The sequence below is a fragment of the Chanodichthys erythropterus genome, chromosome 21 (genome assembly GCF_024489055.1).
Source record: "Chanodichthys erythropterus isolate Z2021 chromosome 21, ASM2448905v1, whole genome shotgun sequence".
In the NCBI taxonomy this organism is placed as follows: Eukaryota; Metazoa; Chordata; class Actinopteri; order Cypriniformes; family Xenocyprididae; genus Chanodichthys; species Chanodichthys erythropterus.
In genome coordinates, this window is record NC_090241.1 from 11282042 (window position 1) to 11297008 (window position 14967).

Below are 14967 nucleotides of genomic sequence, written 5' to 3' on the forward strand. Positions count from 1 at the left end.
GGAATCTCTTTGTAGAGTTTGTAGAAAAGAGACTTACACATTTCACAACTGCTGATCAAAGGCTGTAGTTTCATATAACACAAAGCGGCCAGCCGTCTGTCCTTAGTTGACCACTCAAATGACAAGCACCTGCTTCATCTTCCACATCCCATGAAAGCACAGAGGTTTGCATGAGGACGCTGACTTCAAAAGTGCTGAGAAAGCGACAACGCTATTTTCCAAAAACCCCTAGGATTTAACTGAGCATAACTGCTGCTTTCCAAAGCACTTCACAGCAAGATCTGAGAGAAAATAGCTCCTCTCCATGTATGTAAGCAAGGTGAGAAGAGGTTATGGACTATAGAATGTCAACTTAAACAAGCATTAAACAACATTAAATGATGCAACTATGCATTGAATGCGGTTCTGCTCGAAAAGCACCGCTTCTTGCATGTGCAGAAGGAACTTCAGTCTTCCGGAGCCTGTGATGGCACTTGCGTCTGTGCTGGGAAAGCGGCCAAAACCGCCGCTCTCTGCTTCTCCCAAACATTTGTTTCCTTTCAGGGGGCACAAGGCTCCACATGCTTCCTTAAAAAAACATTTCCGTGCCACAAGCGCTGTGTCGAGGGGACTATTTTAAGATGGTAAAAGAGACACATGAGACCAAACACTTTCACAATGAATGAACTAGTGCACTAATTGGAGTAAGTGTCCATATATATATTGTTAATGATGTATGTACAAACAGTCAAAAAAGAAAAGAAAAAAATGCCTAGCGTTAATCCATAAATATCAGCTTAATTTGAATCACTGTCTTAAAATTAAAAAAAAAAAAGAAAAAATAGTGAAATGTGCATAAATGAGGCAATTATTGAGAATCGTTTGATGGTTTTTATGCAAACTGTGACATGTCTATGGGAAAGACAGAGGACTGTGGGAAGTGTTATTTTAAAGACACATTTTTTTGCTGGACACAATGGAGAGACTGGCAGACATAACGACAGACAGTGGCTTATTACTGTCATATATTAGCATGTCTAATTATGAGCGATTTGCATAGCCAGGCAATTCATACAGGAGGAGAGAGAGAGAGAGAGAGAGAGAGAGAGAGAGAGAGAGAGAGAGAGAAAGAGAGATGGTGGTTTATCTCTGTGGGTTAGCACACAGGAACAATCATTTCAATATCAAATTATAACACCACAGAATTCATCAGTTCAACGTTGCAACAAAATATGGGTCACAATGGTTTAACAAACCATTTTGGTCAATTAGTGAGGTCAACTCATATACACTACTGTTCAAACGTTTTGGGTTAGTACGTTTTTTTATGTTTTTGAAACACTATTCTGTATTTATTTCATCAAAAACACAGTAATAGTGTGAAATATTATTACAGTTTAAAATAACTGTTTTCTATGTGAATATAAACAGTTGAATTTTCAACATTACTCCACTGTTCAGTGTCACATGATCCTTCAGAAATCATTCTAATATGCTGATTTGATGCACAAGAAACATTTCTGATTATTATTAATGTTGAAAACATGTGGAAACTTTTTTTTCAGGATTCTTTAATGAATATAAAGTTCAAAATACTGACCCCAAACGCTTGCAGTAGTGCTGATTGTTTCATACATTTTTTAGTTATATTTAGACAGTTTCCTGCAATGTAAATCTCTCTTGACTTCAAATCATTCCACACCAATCAAAATCCAATAATAACTCGAAAAAGGGGCCTCATTGTAAAACTTGTGAAACCCAAGAGACTCCAAAGTCATTTTAATAGCTTATCACATACTTTTAACATATAAATATCAAATTTCATGACTTTGACTATGACAACAAAATTTAAACTCAATAAAAAGCTTCAAACGTACTTCATGAAAAATGTTATGATGCTGAAAATCCAGCTTTGCATCACAGGAATAAATTACAGTTTACAATATATTCTCATAGAAAACAGTTATTTGAAATTGTATCAATATTTCAAAATGTTACTGATTTTACTGTATTTTGGTCATATAAATGTAGCCTTGGTGAGCAGAAGAAAGTTGCCACAGATACAGTTGGACTTACAGCCATCATCAAGCCACCCTAGGTGTATATGACTTTCTTCTTTCAGCTGAACACAATCAGAGATATATTTAAAAAAATATATCCTGGCTTTTCCCAGCTTTGTAATGGGATTGAATGGTGCTCGAGTTTTTGAAGCCCAAAAAAGTGCATCCATCCATCATAAAAGAAATCCATATGGCTCCAGGGGGTTAACAAATGCCTTCTGAAGTGAAGCGATGAGTTTATGTAAGAAAAATATCCATATTTACAATTTTATAAACTATGATCACTGGCTTCCGGCAATGGCCGTACATGAGTCTAGTTCCGGTGGAAAAGTGACCTCTGACCCAGACAGAACAGCGGTCACAAATTCGAAATCTAAAATGAGAATTTTTAAAGAGAAATGTTGCAGCTTGAGTTTGTTGCCCAGCCCTATTTATCTGAACCACGAGAGGCGTCGACCTGCTTACTGACGTTACCGTAAGTCAGGGATTATAGTTTATAAAGCTTTAAATATGGAAATTTTCCTACAAAAGACGTCCGCTTTGCTTCAGAAGACATTTATTAACACACTGGAGTGATATGGATTATGTTTATGATGGATGATGCGCTTTTTGGAGCTCCATTCACTCCCATTACGAAGCTGGGAAGAGCCAGGATATTTTTTAATACAACTCCAATTGTCTTCAGCGGCAAGAAAGTCATATACACCTAGGATTGGCTTGAGGGTGAGTATATTATGGGATCATTTTCATTTTTGGGTGAACTATCCCTTTAACAGGATTCTAAACATACATAATCAATCCCACATGACAAACAAACAAAAGGCACACACGCTTTCAAGAGACTGATGTGTTAGATGCAGCGTTTTACCTAGTTAACTATCAGATGCAAATAAAAAAGGAAATCTATCAAGTCTGTAATGCGACATGCTAGAAAGAGGTGCGGATGTAGAGAGAGGGTGATGTATGAAAGAGCTGGATGAGAGGTGAAAAGCGTGGCGGGGGTTCAGATCCTTGCATCCTGAGAGCCCAGGGCAAAAGTGGGATAAATGTTGATTTTGTCCAAGGAACACCCGGCAACTGACAGTGGGACTAAACTGCGGCGAAAGGCAGCCATTAATCTTGGTCTAGTTTAAGTAGTGTATATTAATTTGTGTCATTTCCAGTACGTGGAGAGAGGCCTCTAGTCTCCCTCTCTCTATGTGCCGACCGCCTGTAGCGGCGGTGATGGTGAGGGGGGAGGAAATGAGATTCCCAACCGCGCATTAAAGACAGACGATTCCTCCGGGGTTGGTATGGCAACGGCGCTTGAGAGAAGCACTTCACATTCACTTTAATGTGCATTACAAATTTTCAGATTTGATTAAAGTCGTAACATATCAAGAAAGCTGGCAGTAACGGAGGGCCGACCGTGTCTCCACCTACCAGCTTTACGATGAGCTGTTGGGAAGGAGCGACACAAAGCAAACGGGCAGATAAAATCGCCACAGCGTCTCAGTCTAATGCACCGAGCGCCATCTCGTCTAATGTGATGCTAGCGCGAGCGAACGCCGGTCATTCATATCTCTGTGAGCAGAGCCCGTTTGAGCAGAAGATACGATCTATTGACAAAAGAACAGATTCTGAGGCAGTTTACGAGGCGCATTCAGTTTGTGTGGGTTTATTACTGCTGAACTACTGCCATTTGTAATGGTTTTGCCTTTGTAATCACTAGGGCTGGCCGATAAATCATATATTAGGAATTTAAAATATCAGGCCTGCGACAAATAATAGGTTAAAATTTACAGTAGTACACAATGAACTTGCTATTTAGACTTTGGGTCTTTAAGATGTTTTTGAAAGAAGTTTCTTCTGCTCACCAAAGCATCAAACATAAAGTAAAAACAGTAAAAATGTTAAATATTATTACAATTTAAAATAGCTGTTTTATATGTGAATATATTGTAAAATGTAATTTATTCCTGTGATCAAAGATGCTATTTTCAGCATCATTATTCCAGTCTTAAGTGTCACATGATCCCTCAGAAATCATTCTAATATGCTGATTTGCTGCTCAAGAAACATTTCTGATTATTATCAATGTTGAAAACAGTTGTGCTGCTTCATATTTTTGTGGAAACCATGATAATTTTTTCACGATTCCCTGATGAATAAGAACAGCAATTATTTGAAATACACATATATATATTTTTTTTTTTTTTTTTTTTTTTTTACAGTAAATGTCTTTACTGCCACTTTTGATCAAGTTGATATATCTATTATATATATATATATATATATATATATATATATATATATATATATATATATATATATATATATATATATATATAAAGAAGAGGATTTAAAAATGTTTGAAATGTTAGTTTCTGCCATATTAGGAAAGAGCATAGTAAGGAATTTAATGTTTTAATGATTTTGCTTCCTTAATAGTTCTGCTAATGACTCTTTCAGCTATTCTAAAGATGCAGACATTCCAAACATGGAACCAAATGTCATGAAAATAATTTAGTCCAGTATTTTATATATATTATATATATATAAATTATATTATATTATATATATATATATATATATATATTCTACTCAAAAATATTCTTGAGAAGCTTGAGAATGTTAAAAGAAGGAAATGAATATTAAAAGAAGAATGAATACTTTCAAGGCCAAGTATAATATCTCCAATTCTGGCACACAGACAGACATATAAGCACTCCAACATCATCTTCCACAAGCAGCTCAATCAACGGCACCCCAAACTCGCCGTCGTGCTTAATTACCAAATAGCATCACAGTTAAATTCAAGCTATTAAGCCTCTTAATATGATTAACACATCTCAATTAGGACACTGACAATTTGCATAATTCATAAGGTAATGTGATTGTGCTCCAGTGTATACTCAGAGAAAACGATGACAGATCTCTTCGTAACTGCTGTTGCGTGCTCGCCTAATCTCATTTCTGCAAAAGCCTGGCAGAGACGTTCCAAAAAACGCCACGCCGGCCGCGCGCTGCCAGTCAGTGTGAGTGCGCCTCTATTATGTGCTGGATTAGGCTTTAGCGTTTCCGCTTGAAGGATGATGAGCCGGTCCAACAGATGTGATTCTCATATCCTGCTTGTTCGCACTCCACGGAGATGCTGCATCAGCATATTTAAAAAAGAAGAAAAAAAAAAAAAACAGAATGAAAGACAAAGCAGCACATATTAGCAGTGAGACCAGGCCAGCCGTGTGTCAGAGCGTATTGACGGTACACAAAAACAATGATTTCAGGCAGCTGTTGCTGGAGAGTACGACTAGCTTTGTTTGTCTTCAGGAATCAAACACCCGAGGGTTTATCAGAAAGCACGAATCCGTAGAAGAATAACACAAGTGTGTAGCAGTTAACAGGAGTTAATGTGGAATCGAAGGCCTAAGGGTCAGATCTGGAAAAGCAATGCTAAATGCAAGTAATAAAACGCAACTAACCATCGTGCATGCAAAATAAACTTTTAAAAGGAAGCAGAAAACAATTCCATATCTTTTCTTGTGAAGTCATAGCACGTGTATCCAATCAAATTCAATTAACTGCACAGTGCACACTGTATAGCGTCTACTATTCTAAAAATTAATACACATTAGAAAGTGAAAAAGTGGGCATTAAGTCATTAAAAATGTTTCATAACAGTAGTGTTCTGCACTTCATGTTGCATGTAAATGCCATCTAGCAATCATCTTTAAAATAAATACAGGTGTTTTGCATTTTGAGTTTTAACTTTCGGCAGTCTGATCACTCAAAAAAGAGATGTTAAAAATCCTGGATGATCTAATATTAAATATTAAAACAGAAAGAATGCATCACATCTCAGGATGCAGTGTTGCACATCCTGTGCTGCGTACTGCACAATTTGGCAGGTCATATTCTAAGCAAACAGAAAATTTTATAGTATACTATTCAGCAATAGTACAAATAGTAAGGTAGTATGCTGCTATTCTGAGAATAACCTATCTACAGTATTTGTGCATTTTTAGGAAAACTGCACAAAATTCCACCAAACTTAGGTGGTTTTATATCACCCTAACAGTAACTCTCTTGAATCTATTTTGTGACATCAAGCATGTCATTGTTATACACTCTTAAAACGTGTTAAATGAACGACTGTCTGCTGGTTTGAAACTGAGCTGCCGTAGATGATTTATTCCGTCTGTAATGAGCTATAGAAGTGTATACTGTGTGCAATGGTGTGTTCACAAGGAGTCGAGCTTCCCACAGGACCGAGAGAACACCGTGCTGAACGCGCTCGCAGTAATCATATCTCTGGCTCGTTTCAACGCTGTCAAATATTCCCGCCCTGCCCTCTGCTCACCTCATTCTCACCCATCAAAAAATAACATTACATCACCCGAACCCCCAGGCGCTAAACCTTACGCCGTTTAAACACATGCCACAAGAAAACCAGCCTTTTGTTGAGGTTCTCAGAGAGAGAAAACTCTGCAAGTCAAGATCTGTGCGCTTTGACAGATGTTTAGAAGATTGAGATTTACAATCATCGTCATATGCTTGCAGATGGTTGCAATAAAAAAAGCAAAACTAAATTAGCTCTTTAATTTCTTTTTTTATTTTTACAAAGTATTTTACTGATTTAAAACAAAAAAATACATATTAGCTAAAATAAAATAAATCAACAAATAAATATCAGCTATTAAGACACATATAAATAAAATAAAAAGAAACAATGATTTCCGAAGTGAATGACTATTTGTATTGTACGCAATGTAAATTACCCATTCCTATTTTTTTTTTTTTTTTTGGTATGACTTGTTTACGAAAAGAAAATATGAAAAGCGTCTGAAAAGAATCAACAAATAACGTAAAAACAACAACAACAAACAAGCCGCTGAGTGCATAAACAGCTTCCATTAGCGCTTCATTTGGAGCTTTCTGAAGTTCACGACTATTCGTATGCGACGTAAAATCTCTGACAGGCGCACAAACCCTCGTACTCCTCAACGGCAGAGCGCCACTACTGTGTCTTTGTCAAAGCTGAAGGTTCAAGGTGGTGTCACTGAACAAACTCTGACATTCAGCAATTAGATGCCTTGACAACTTTCTGAAGTTCCAAGAGATCCAAGAATTCCGCTCGCATTGAGACGAGTCTCCGTGTGTCAGAGACACTGAGATGAAACCAAAGAGGGGGAAAAAAAGAGATATATTTGCACTGCTCCTTTCAAGTGCTGGCTGGGTTATATCATTGTGAAGAATAATGAAACGAGAGTTTGCGTGGTGCGGGTCCGTGTGAGCCAACAGATCTGGCTGGAATTGTTTGAGAGTGTATTTTTGGAAAGCCATTTGGTGCCAGAGTCTTTCCAACATGATTCTGTGCTGAACGCTTCAAAGATCACAGACGCTCGGACAAGACACTGCCATTGTAAACAAGTGGATTGGTCTATTTCTATTTGGAACATGTTTTGAAATTCATCACTGATTAAAATAAAACTGCATTTTAAAAATGAATGCATGTGGTGCACTTAAAGAAAAAAACAGTCATTCTATGCTACCATAGCGATTAGTTTAACTGCAAACAAAGGGACAATTGTATTTTTTGTACCATTTTGCTGTTTGATCGGAAAACAACATAGCTTGAATTACAGCCATTTTACCATGGTAAATGTGTACCAACCAAGTACCACCTTAAATGCAGTCAGGTAATACACAACTTCTTCATGTGGTTTACTGCTTTTATAAAAAGCCAAAAACAACAATATTATAAAAGACATCAATATTCAATCAATTAAATGTGTTATTAATCTGAATATTAATATTAATCTGACCCTCTTCATTAATATAAAAAGTGTAGTGTGATTTTTAACAACTACAATACACGCCATAAAAATATCACAGTGTAAACAAACGTACACAAAAACTCTAAATCCTCCTATATGCAAACACACACACACGTATGCACAAACCTTTTGCACACACACACAAATACGAGTCACATTCCTCAGACGAGAAAGAAAATATGAGCGGAATGAAAGCAAGTAGAGAAAAGCGCCACGAAAATACGGCTGTGTCTCAGACGTGTGGACTAAAATAAAGTGTTCCTTCCTCCTCCTGCACGCAGAAGAACGCTGCGGGTGTTTAGATTTCCCTCTGTGTCCGCCGTTCCGTTATATCCCAGTAAAAACACAGCAAGGTCAAAAGGTCAGGTCGTGACCCAGGGCAGCGTCCTCCCCTGCAGGTGTCAACTGGCACACTGGGAGGAACTGTAAAAACACACTATAGACACACTTACAATTTACTGACAGGACTGTACGTGATCTTGAGCTTTAAAAAAAAATGAGATGTTTCAGCTGTGAAACTATAATAACTACTTTAGACTTTACCAAACACAATCTGGACTTTAGTCCTTCTCATTGTTAAATTGTGACATTATGTTAACATTGTAAAACAAATTTTTGAACTGCAAAATTGCTTTTTTTTAAAAGTTATATATATATATATATATATATATATATATATATATATATATATATATATATATATATATATATTCGACAGTACACTTTTAAATTAAAACAGTGATGTGGAAAAAAGTAAGCTTAGCTTTAATCTTATTATTACATATTTTAATATCTTTAACTTTTTTTTTAACTAGCTTGATAAAACAAACAAATCATAAATCTCACTGAAATAGCCTGTTTAAAATTGTCTAAAGCACTGTACCTGAAAATGAGAATATACAGTACACAAATCTTGTTTTTAAGGCAAGACACTCCAGGTGAATAGGGTAAAAAAATAACTAATAGATATCACCATTATTCCCCTGTTGATTAAGTACATTAAGAATTGCAAGCATTTTTTGTATTACAAGTTTTCTGAAATGTTGTGTTTAAATATGCATTCATTTTCATTTTTTTCATATATTTGAGTCAAAGTTTTTTTACAGAGAGGATTTTTGATATCTCTTTTTATCCATAAATCAGAAAATACTGCCAACAGCCAGAAAAAAAAAAAAAAAATTCAGTTTTTCAGGAATAAAATGTTGTATAAAATCAGGCAAATTATATATGTACAAACCCCTCTGTGATAACCTTCAGAATACAGATAGAAATAAAATTGTAAAGTTTGGTGTATACATGTTCTGCTGAAGTGAAGATTTCTGTCTCAGAGCAGGAGAAAAATCTCATTTTGAGAAAATGGCTTTTAAAGATATATACAGTAATTTAAATTTATAGATGCAAATAGATAAAGTGCTATAAAAGATACTCTTTAAAAGTGTATTTTGGATGTTTTCTTTCCACTAGTCTGAAAAAAAAACAAAAAAAAAAACACTTTATGCAAAGCCAAAAAACCCAAAATCTCAAAATTGACAGATGCATGAAAAAAAGTGTTTTTGCCTGTAGTGTCTCGCCTTAAGAGTAATAAATTATTAAAATGCAAAATAAACTAATTGAGCTGACATTACTACTAGTCAGGTTTCAATAATCACTATCTGTAATAGAATATGATGGAATAAAGAATATGCAATTACTAATAAGTTTGAAAGGAAACAATCACAGAGACAATCTTTTACTTTTTTCTTATTCACCAATATTATGCAAAAAAATAACTTTCAATATTACAAAGCAGTGCTCAAAAGTTAAATTTAAGGCAATTATATTTTATTGCAATTTTAGTAAAAGATTGTATCTATAAGTTCATTATGGAGAACCCAGTTTTCAATAATAACTCTAAGCAAACTATATTGAGTTGCACTAGCTTCTTCATTTAAATATATACACTGATTCAAACATCACTCCTGCATACTTTTGCCAATGAACCAACATCTCCACTGATGTCAAAACAATTCTCAAGAGCAATTTTGATTCATACATGACTTCAAAACAAATAAAGTTGACCACCGTAAACAAAAGAACACCGCAATTCAGTATTTTCAGTCGTTTAAAACAGTGAATGACCAAAGAACAATCTCAAATTGATGGTATACTTTCAAAATCCAAAACGCAAGACCAATGTTTTAACCCATCTCAAATTGCTGAAAAGATCTAAAAGAGCTGCTAAACATCCATGTTGAAGTTCAAAGATGCAGCAGAAGTGGGACGAAAACTTTCTTATGCTACCACAGAACAAGCACACGTCACATCTAAACACTTAGAACCTCGCGCCGTGTCATTTCGACCTGTGCCGTCTTCAAGAGCTCACGGCCTACATTTTGGCCTTTCGTATTTTCGCAGATAAAGGGCAAAGAGGAGCAGAGCAGTCTGGGATACGTCCGCATCGTCCGTTTGAGCTCGAACTCTGCATGAACTCGAAAAAGAAAAACAAACAGAACAAGAAACGGCGGGGAGTAAAACTCCACGCATAACTGTGTCACTCCCCTCTCGGACGCTTAGCAGGAGCGGAGCAGCAGGCCGCAGAAACACCCCCGCCCGTGCTCGGGGCCCGAACTCAATGAAAACATCATAGCTAACCATCGCAGAGACAGAATAAACAGAGATGAGAACCACCCACGGCCTCACAGCTGGAACAGAGCAGTCAGAGAGATGATGATAAAGAAATCTGCTTTATCCTTCATCTAGTCCTTTTTATTACACGCACTAATGACTGTGAAACACGCTGGAACCGTTTCCACATCAAACCGCAGAGCGATAGCGTCTCAATATCTCTCCAGCACAAATCCTTCGTAGTTCCCGGCTCGGGGAGGACGAGACACTGCAGCCAGTCTGCTCTCGACACGCCAGGCCAGAAAACAGACCGCAAACATCACTTTCCACCCTTTTCTCGGCAGCAAAACGTCTACTGTTACATCTACGGTGTTTTTAATCATTGCGATGGCTCCAAAATGACGCCACAAAATTAAATGAGCTTTCCTTCCAAAAATGTACAAACACAACATTCATTCATCGCTTTAACCAAACACAACAAAATAAACATTTCAGCTAAATAACTTATGACGGTTTGAAATTTAATCCTGCACTTTCTAACCAAACCTTAGCTGCACAAAAAAAGAAGACTGGTGCAGTACAAGAGTTGTAAAGATGATTTAGGAGCGAGAGGTCAAAGAAGCTGAACGTTTTTCTTCATTTCCTCACTAGGATCGCCACAAAACCACATTTACCGACTGAAATCCACACACTAAAACATCTACATCCAGTGCACAATGTAGAAAAACAACACAGCACTTTATCTTTTTAGCTGTTATTGAAAGTATTTACATAACTAAATATGTCACCACATGTGCAAACCCTTAAAATACAAAATGTTTCTTTCACACTGTTGACCAGAAGCTGCAATACTAATGCAGCTGATGTCCAGTCTTTTTAAAAAATATTGTCTACTCAAACAGGGTGTTATTTATCAAATAATATCACTTGCCTGTTTTTTCTTTGATCTCACACAGGACGTTGAAGAGCGCTGGCTTCATTCTGTGGCAGTTGAGTGCATGTTTTCTGAAACACAACACAAGGCCGCGGTGAGCGTCTGAACAGCCCAATATTTCATTCAGCTAGTAAAGAGTTATTTATCTGCCTGTTGCCTGAACGTGAAGTGATCATGGTGAAATGAAAAGCACATATTGACCATTAGCCAGCTCATTACAGTCTCTGTTTAACATATTTATGCTTACACATAAAATGTACAAAATTCCATTAGTAACTAGCATTATTTCAGTAATTAATAATTCATAGTTTTGTATCTTTGCATGTACTGTAACAACTCTAAAATACTTTAAATGATATAAAATAATTGAACATCTTTACTGTTTTTTATTAAACACATGCATTTGCAAAAACACTCAACACTGTAAAAAAGGATTGTTGGTTTAACTTAAAAAAGTAACTGGTTGCCTTAAAATTTTGAGTTCATTGAAATTAAAAATTTGAGTTAATACAATGAAGGCGATTGGTTTAATCAACAGAAACTCAAAATAGTATGTTATCTGAACCAAATTAATCATCTAAGTTGATTTGACAAAACAAAAACTCTTGTGATATTTTTTTTTTTACAATGTATGAATAATTAACACATTCATTTAGCATTGGTTGTGGGGTGATTACATTTTTAAACTGTTAATTAATAACAATCGTAACACTGAAATATACAGAAAGAGAAAAATGTGAATTAAGAACCTCCGTTCTGACCATATTCATCCTAAAGGGACACGATCAGATGTGCGATACGAGTCTCGGTGCTGTCTGTCAAATTCTATCTTGGCATCTCTTTCATTTCTATTGACAAAAAATGAGCACTGCATGTCAGAAAAATACACTGATGTCTGTCACTACACACCACATGTGTTTGGACACACTGACAACAGCAATCGTCTTATCAGTCCATTTCTGGATGCCTACTTGTCAATAATTCCTGATATGCATGAAAACATTTGCTCATTGCAATTTATTATAAAAATCTCAAACATCTAAACTATATTCCTTTGTTATAGTATTAGTAACAATTTTATCTGCCAAAATCCCACAGATATTGTTACTACAGCAGAATTTGTTTTTCCACTTGATAAGTAAAAAGAAGCTTAGATGTCAACTTACATCACAAAGCAAAATGACAGAAAATATCTCATAATCATTTATTAAGAGTTTACAGTTGTAACAATAACTGTAGCATTGTATGGTATTTATCATAATTTGACAGTATATATTTTAAGGTATGCTTATAATTAGGTTAATTAAATATTTTTGGAACTTTATGTTTAATTAGCTTGCTAAATGTGTTCTAAAGTGATAAAGTAAAATAGCTATATTACTAAACAAAATATGTATATGGAACATAAATAATGGTTTTATAACTAATATATAAAAATAAATGTACAAATGTTTTATTGTTATACATATTATTTTTCATTTATATATTTAAATTATTAATATATATATATATATATATATATATATATATATATATATATATATATATATATATATATATATATATAAATGTAGTGCATGGTATAATTTTTTTTATTATTATTATGGATATGCTTTTTTGAAATTATTTAATTAATTTGGTGAATATTGTTTGTTGAGTGTATTTTATTGTATTCTCTAATCAATCAATCAATCAAGTGTCATTGGCGTCTTGAAGATGAAAGTCAATATGAATATTCCAGATCTTTGGATGTGATGAGTGACAGCTCACCTGGCCTGCGCCTCGTCCAGACTCTGGTCAGTGATGGTCATGATCTGTTGTAAAATGTCTCCAATGTCCTGCTTCCTTCCGTCTCCGTCAGTCGCTCCGGTGTTGTCCGGGATGTGCTGAGACAGGCCGGGGTGTCCGCTCATCCCCACGGCCGCATGAGCGTGCATCAGGCGCGGCTGCTCGTCCATGTCGGCCCGCTCTGGTCCTCCGGTCGCTCTCCGGTCCAGCTGCGGCGAAGATTCCTCTGGTACTCTCTTGGCAATCTGTAAGCACAGTCTTCCTGAGCTCACTCACAGCCCGAGCCACTACCAGCCCTTTAACCACTAAACTCACCAATGTGTGTGTGTGTATGTGTATGAGTGTGTGTTATTAATCAGGTCCCGCGTGAACGCAGCGCTTCATACACTCGCGCGTTATTTCACTGTTTCATCCCGCTGCTTTTGTTACATTGTAGCACTCTCAGCGCTCAGAGACTCTGCGATGCTTGTGGCCCCGCCCGCGCATTTTGATTGGACGCAGGGACCATGCAGCCCCGCCTCCGTATGTCTCTCAGTGCACGTCAATCATTGGGCAGGGGAGATGAAAAGCGAGAACGCGCCTTCGTGCCCTCCTGAGAGGCAGCTATTCATGTTTGTCCGCTGCACATGTGTTTTTTGTTAATAGCCTATCTCTGATAGCACACATGCCTGGCCTTTTCTGTGATTAAAAAATGTTTGGGGGTGTGACCAATATGCAAATATTAATAATGCTGGCTATTAAAATAATTAAATTAATATTAAATATATTAGAATTACATTAATATAATTATTACATTTAATAATATAACGTAATAATTAAAAAATATAATATACTATTAACATTAATGTATATTATAATATATTATAATTTGATAATTATTTGTATTATTTTTTAATAAGTAAAAAGCATTAGCATGATCAGAAAAAGCTAAATGAAGGACATGAGATATATATATATATATATATATATATATATATATATATATATATATATATATATATATATATATATATATATATATATATATATATATATATATATTTATTTGTGTGTGTGTGTGTGTGTGTGTGTGTGTGTGTGTGTGTGTGTGTGTGTGTGTGTGTGTGTGTGTGTGTGTGTGTGTGTGCTTTTGTTTATATTACATTGTGGGGACCAAATGTCCCCATGATGTAATATAAACCTGAGTTCACCTACATCGTGGGGACCAGCCAGCGGTCCCCACAATGTAAATGGGTTTATAAATCATATAGAATGAGTTTTTGTGAAAAAGTAAAAGTTTGCACAGTTTCCTGTGAGGGTTAGGTTTAGGGTTAGGGGCAGGGTAGGGGGATAGAATGTACAGTTTGTTCAGTGTAAAATGCATTGAAGTCTATGGAAAGTCCCCACAATTCACAAAAACAAACATGTGTGTGTGTGTGTGTGTGTGTGTATGAATTCATACTGGTTACAATAACATCAAAAATTATAATAAAAACTAGGCTATGTGAACTCTAAATATATAAATTATATATGTATAAATAATATATTTTTTATTTATATAAATATTAATTACATTATTTTGATATATTAAATTATAATACACAAATAAATAAAAAAATTATTTAATAACTTATTTTTCATTAAGGTTTTTATGAAACTAGTGCTTGCTTTATGCTAATTACACAAAGCATATTACAAACAATTGTAACAATATATAAAACAATATTTTAATAAAATATTTTTAGATTTTGAATACTAAATTAAATTATATTTATAATGAAATGATATATACAGTTATTAAACTATT

At 35.4% G+C, this 14967-nt stretch overlaps 1 protein-coding gene across 2 annotated transcripts in view; it reads right to left on the minus strand.

Moving 5' to 3' along the window:
* The window catches only part of pbx1b (pre-B-cell leukemia homeobox 1b), a 103713-nt gene extending 90121 nt beyond the window's left edge, over window positions 1-13592 (minus strand). For both annotated transcript variants that reach the window (XM_067373036.1, XM_067373037.1), the window contains exons 1-2: window positions 13164-13592; window positions 11391-11464 (exon numbers count right to left, since the gene is read on the minus strand). In XM_067373036.1, coding sequence (XP_067229137.1) covers window positions 11391-11464; window positions 13164-13351 — 262 coding nt within the window. In that variant the 5' untranslated portion in view covers window positions 13352-13592. The remainder of the gene's footprint in view (window positions 1-11390; window positions 11465-13163) is intronic.
* Window positions 13593-14967: the final 1375 nt, after the last annotated feature.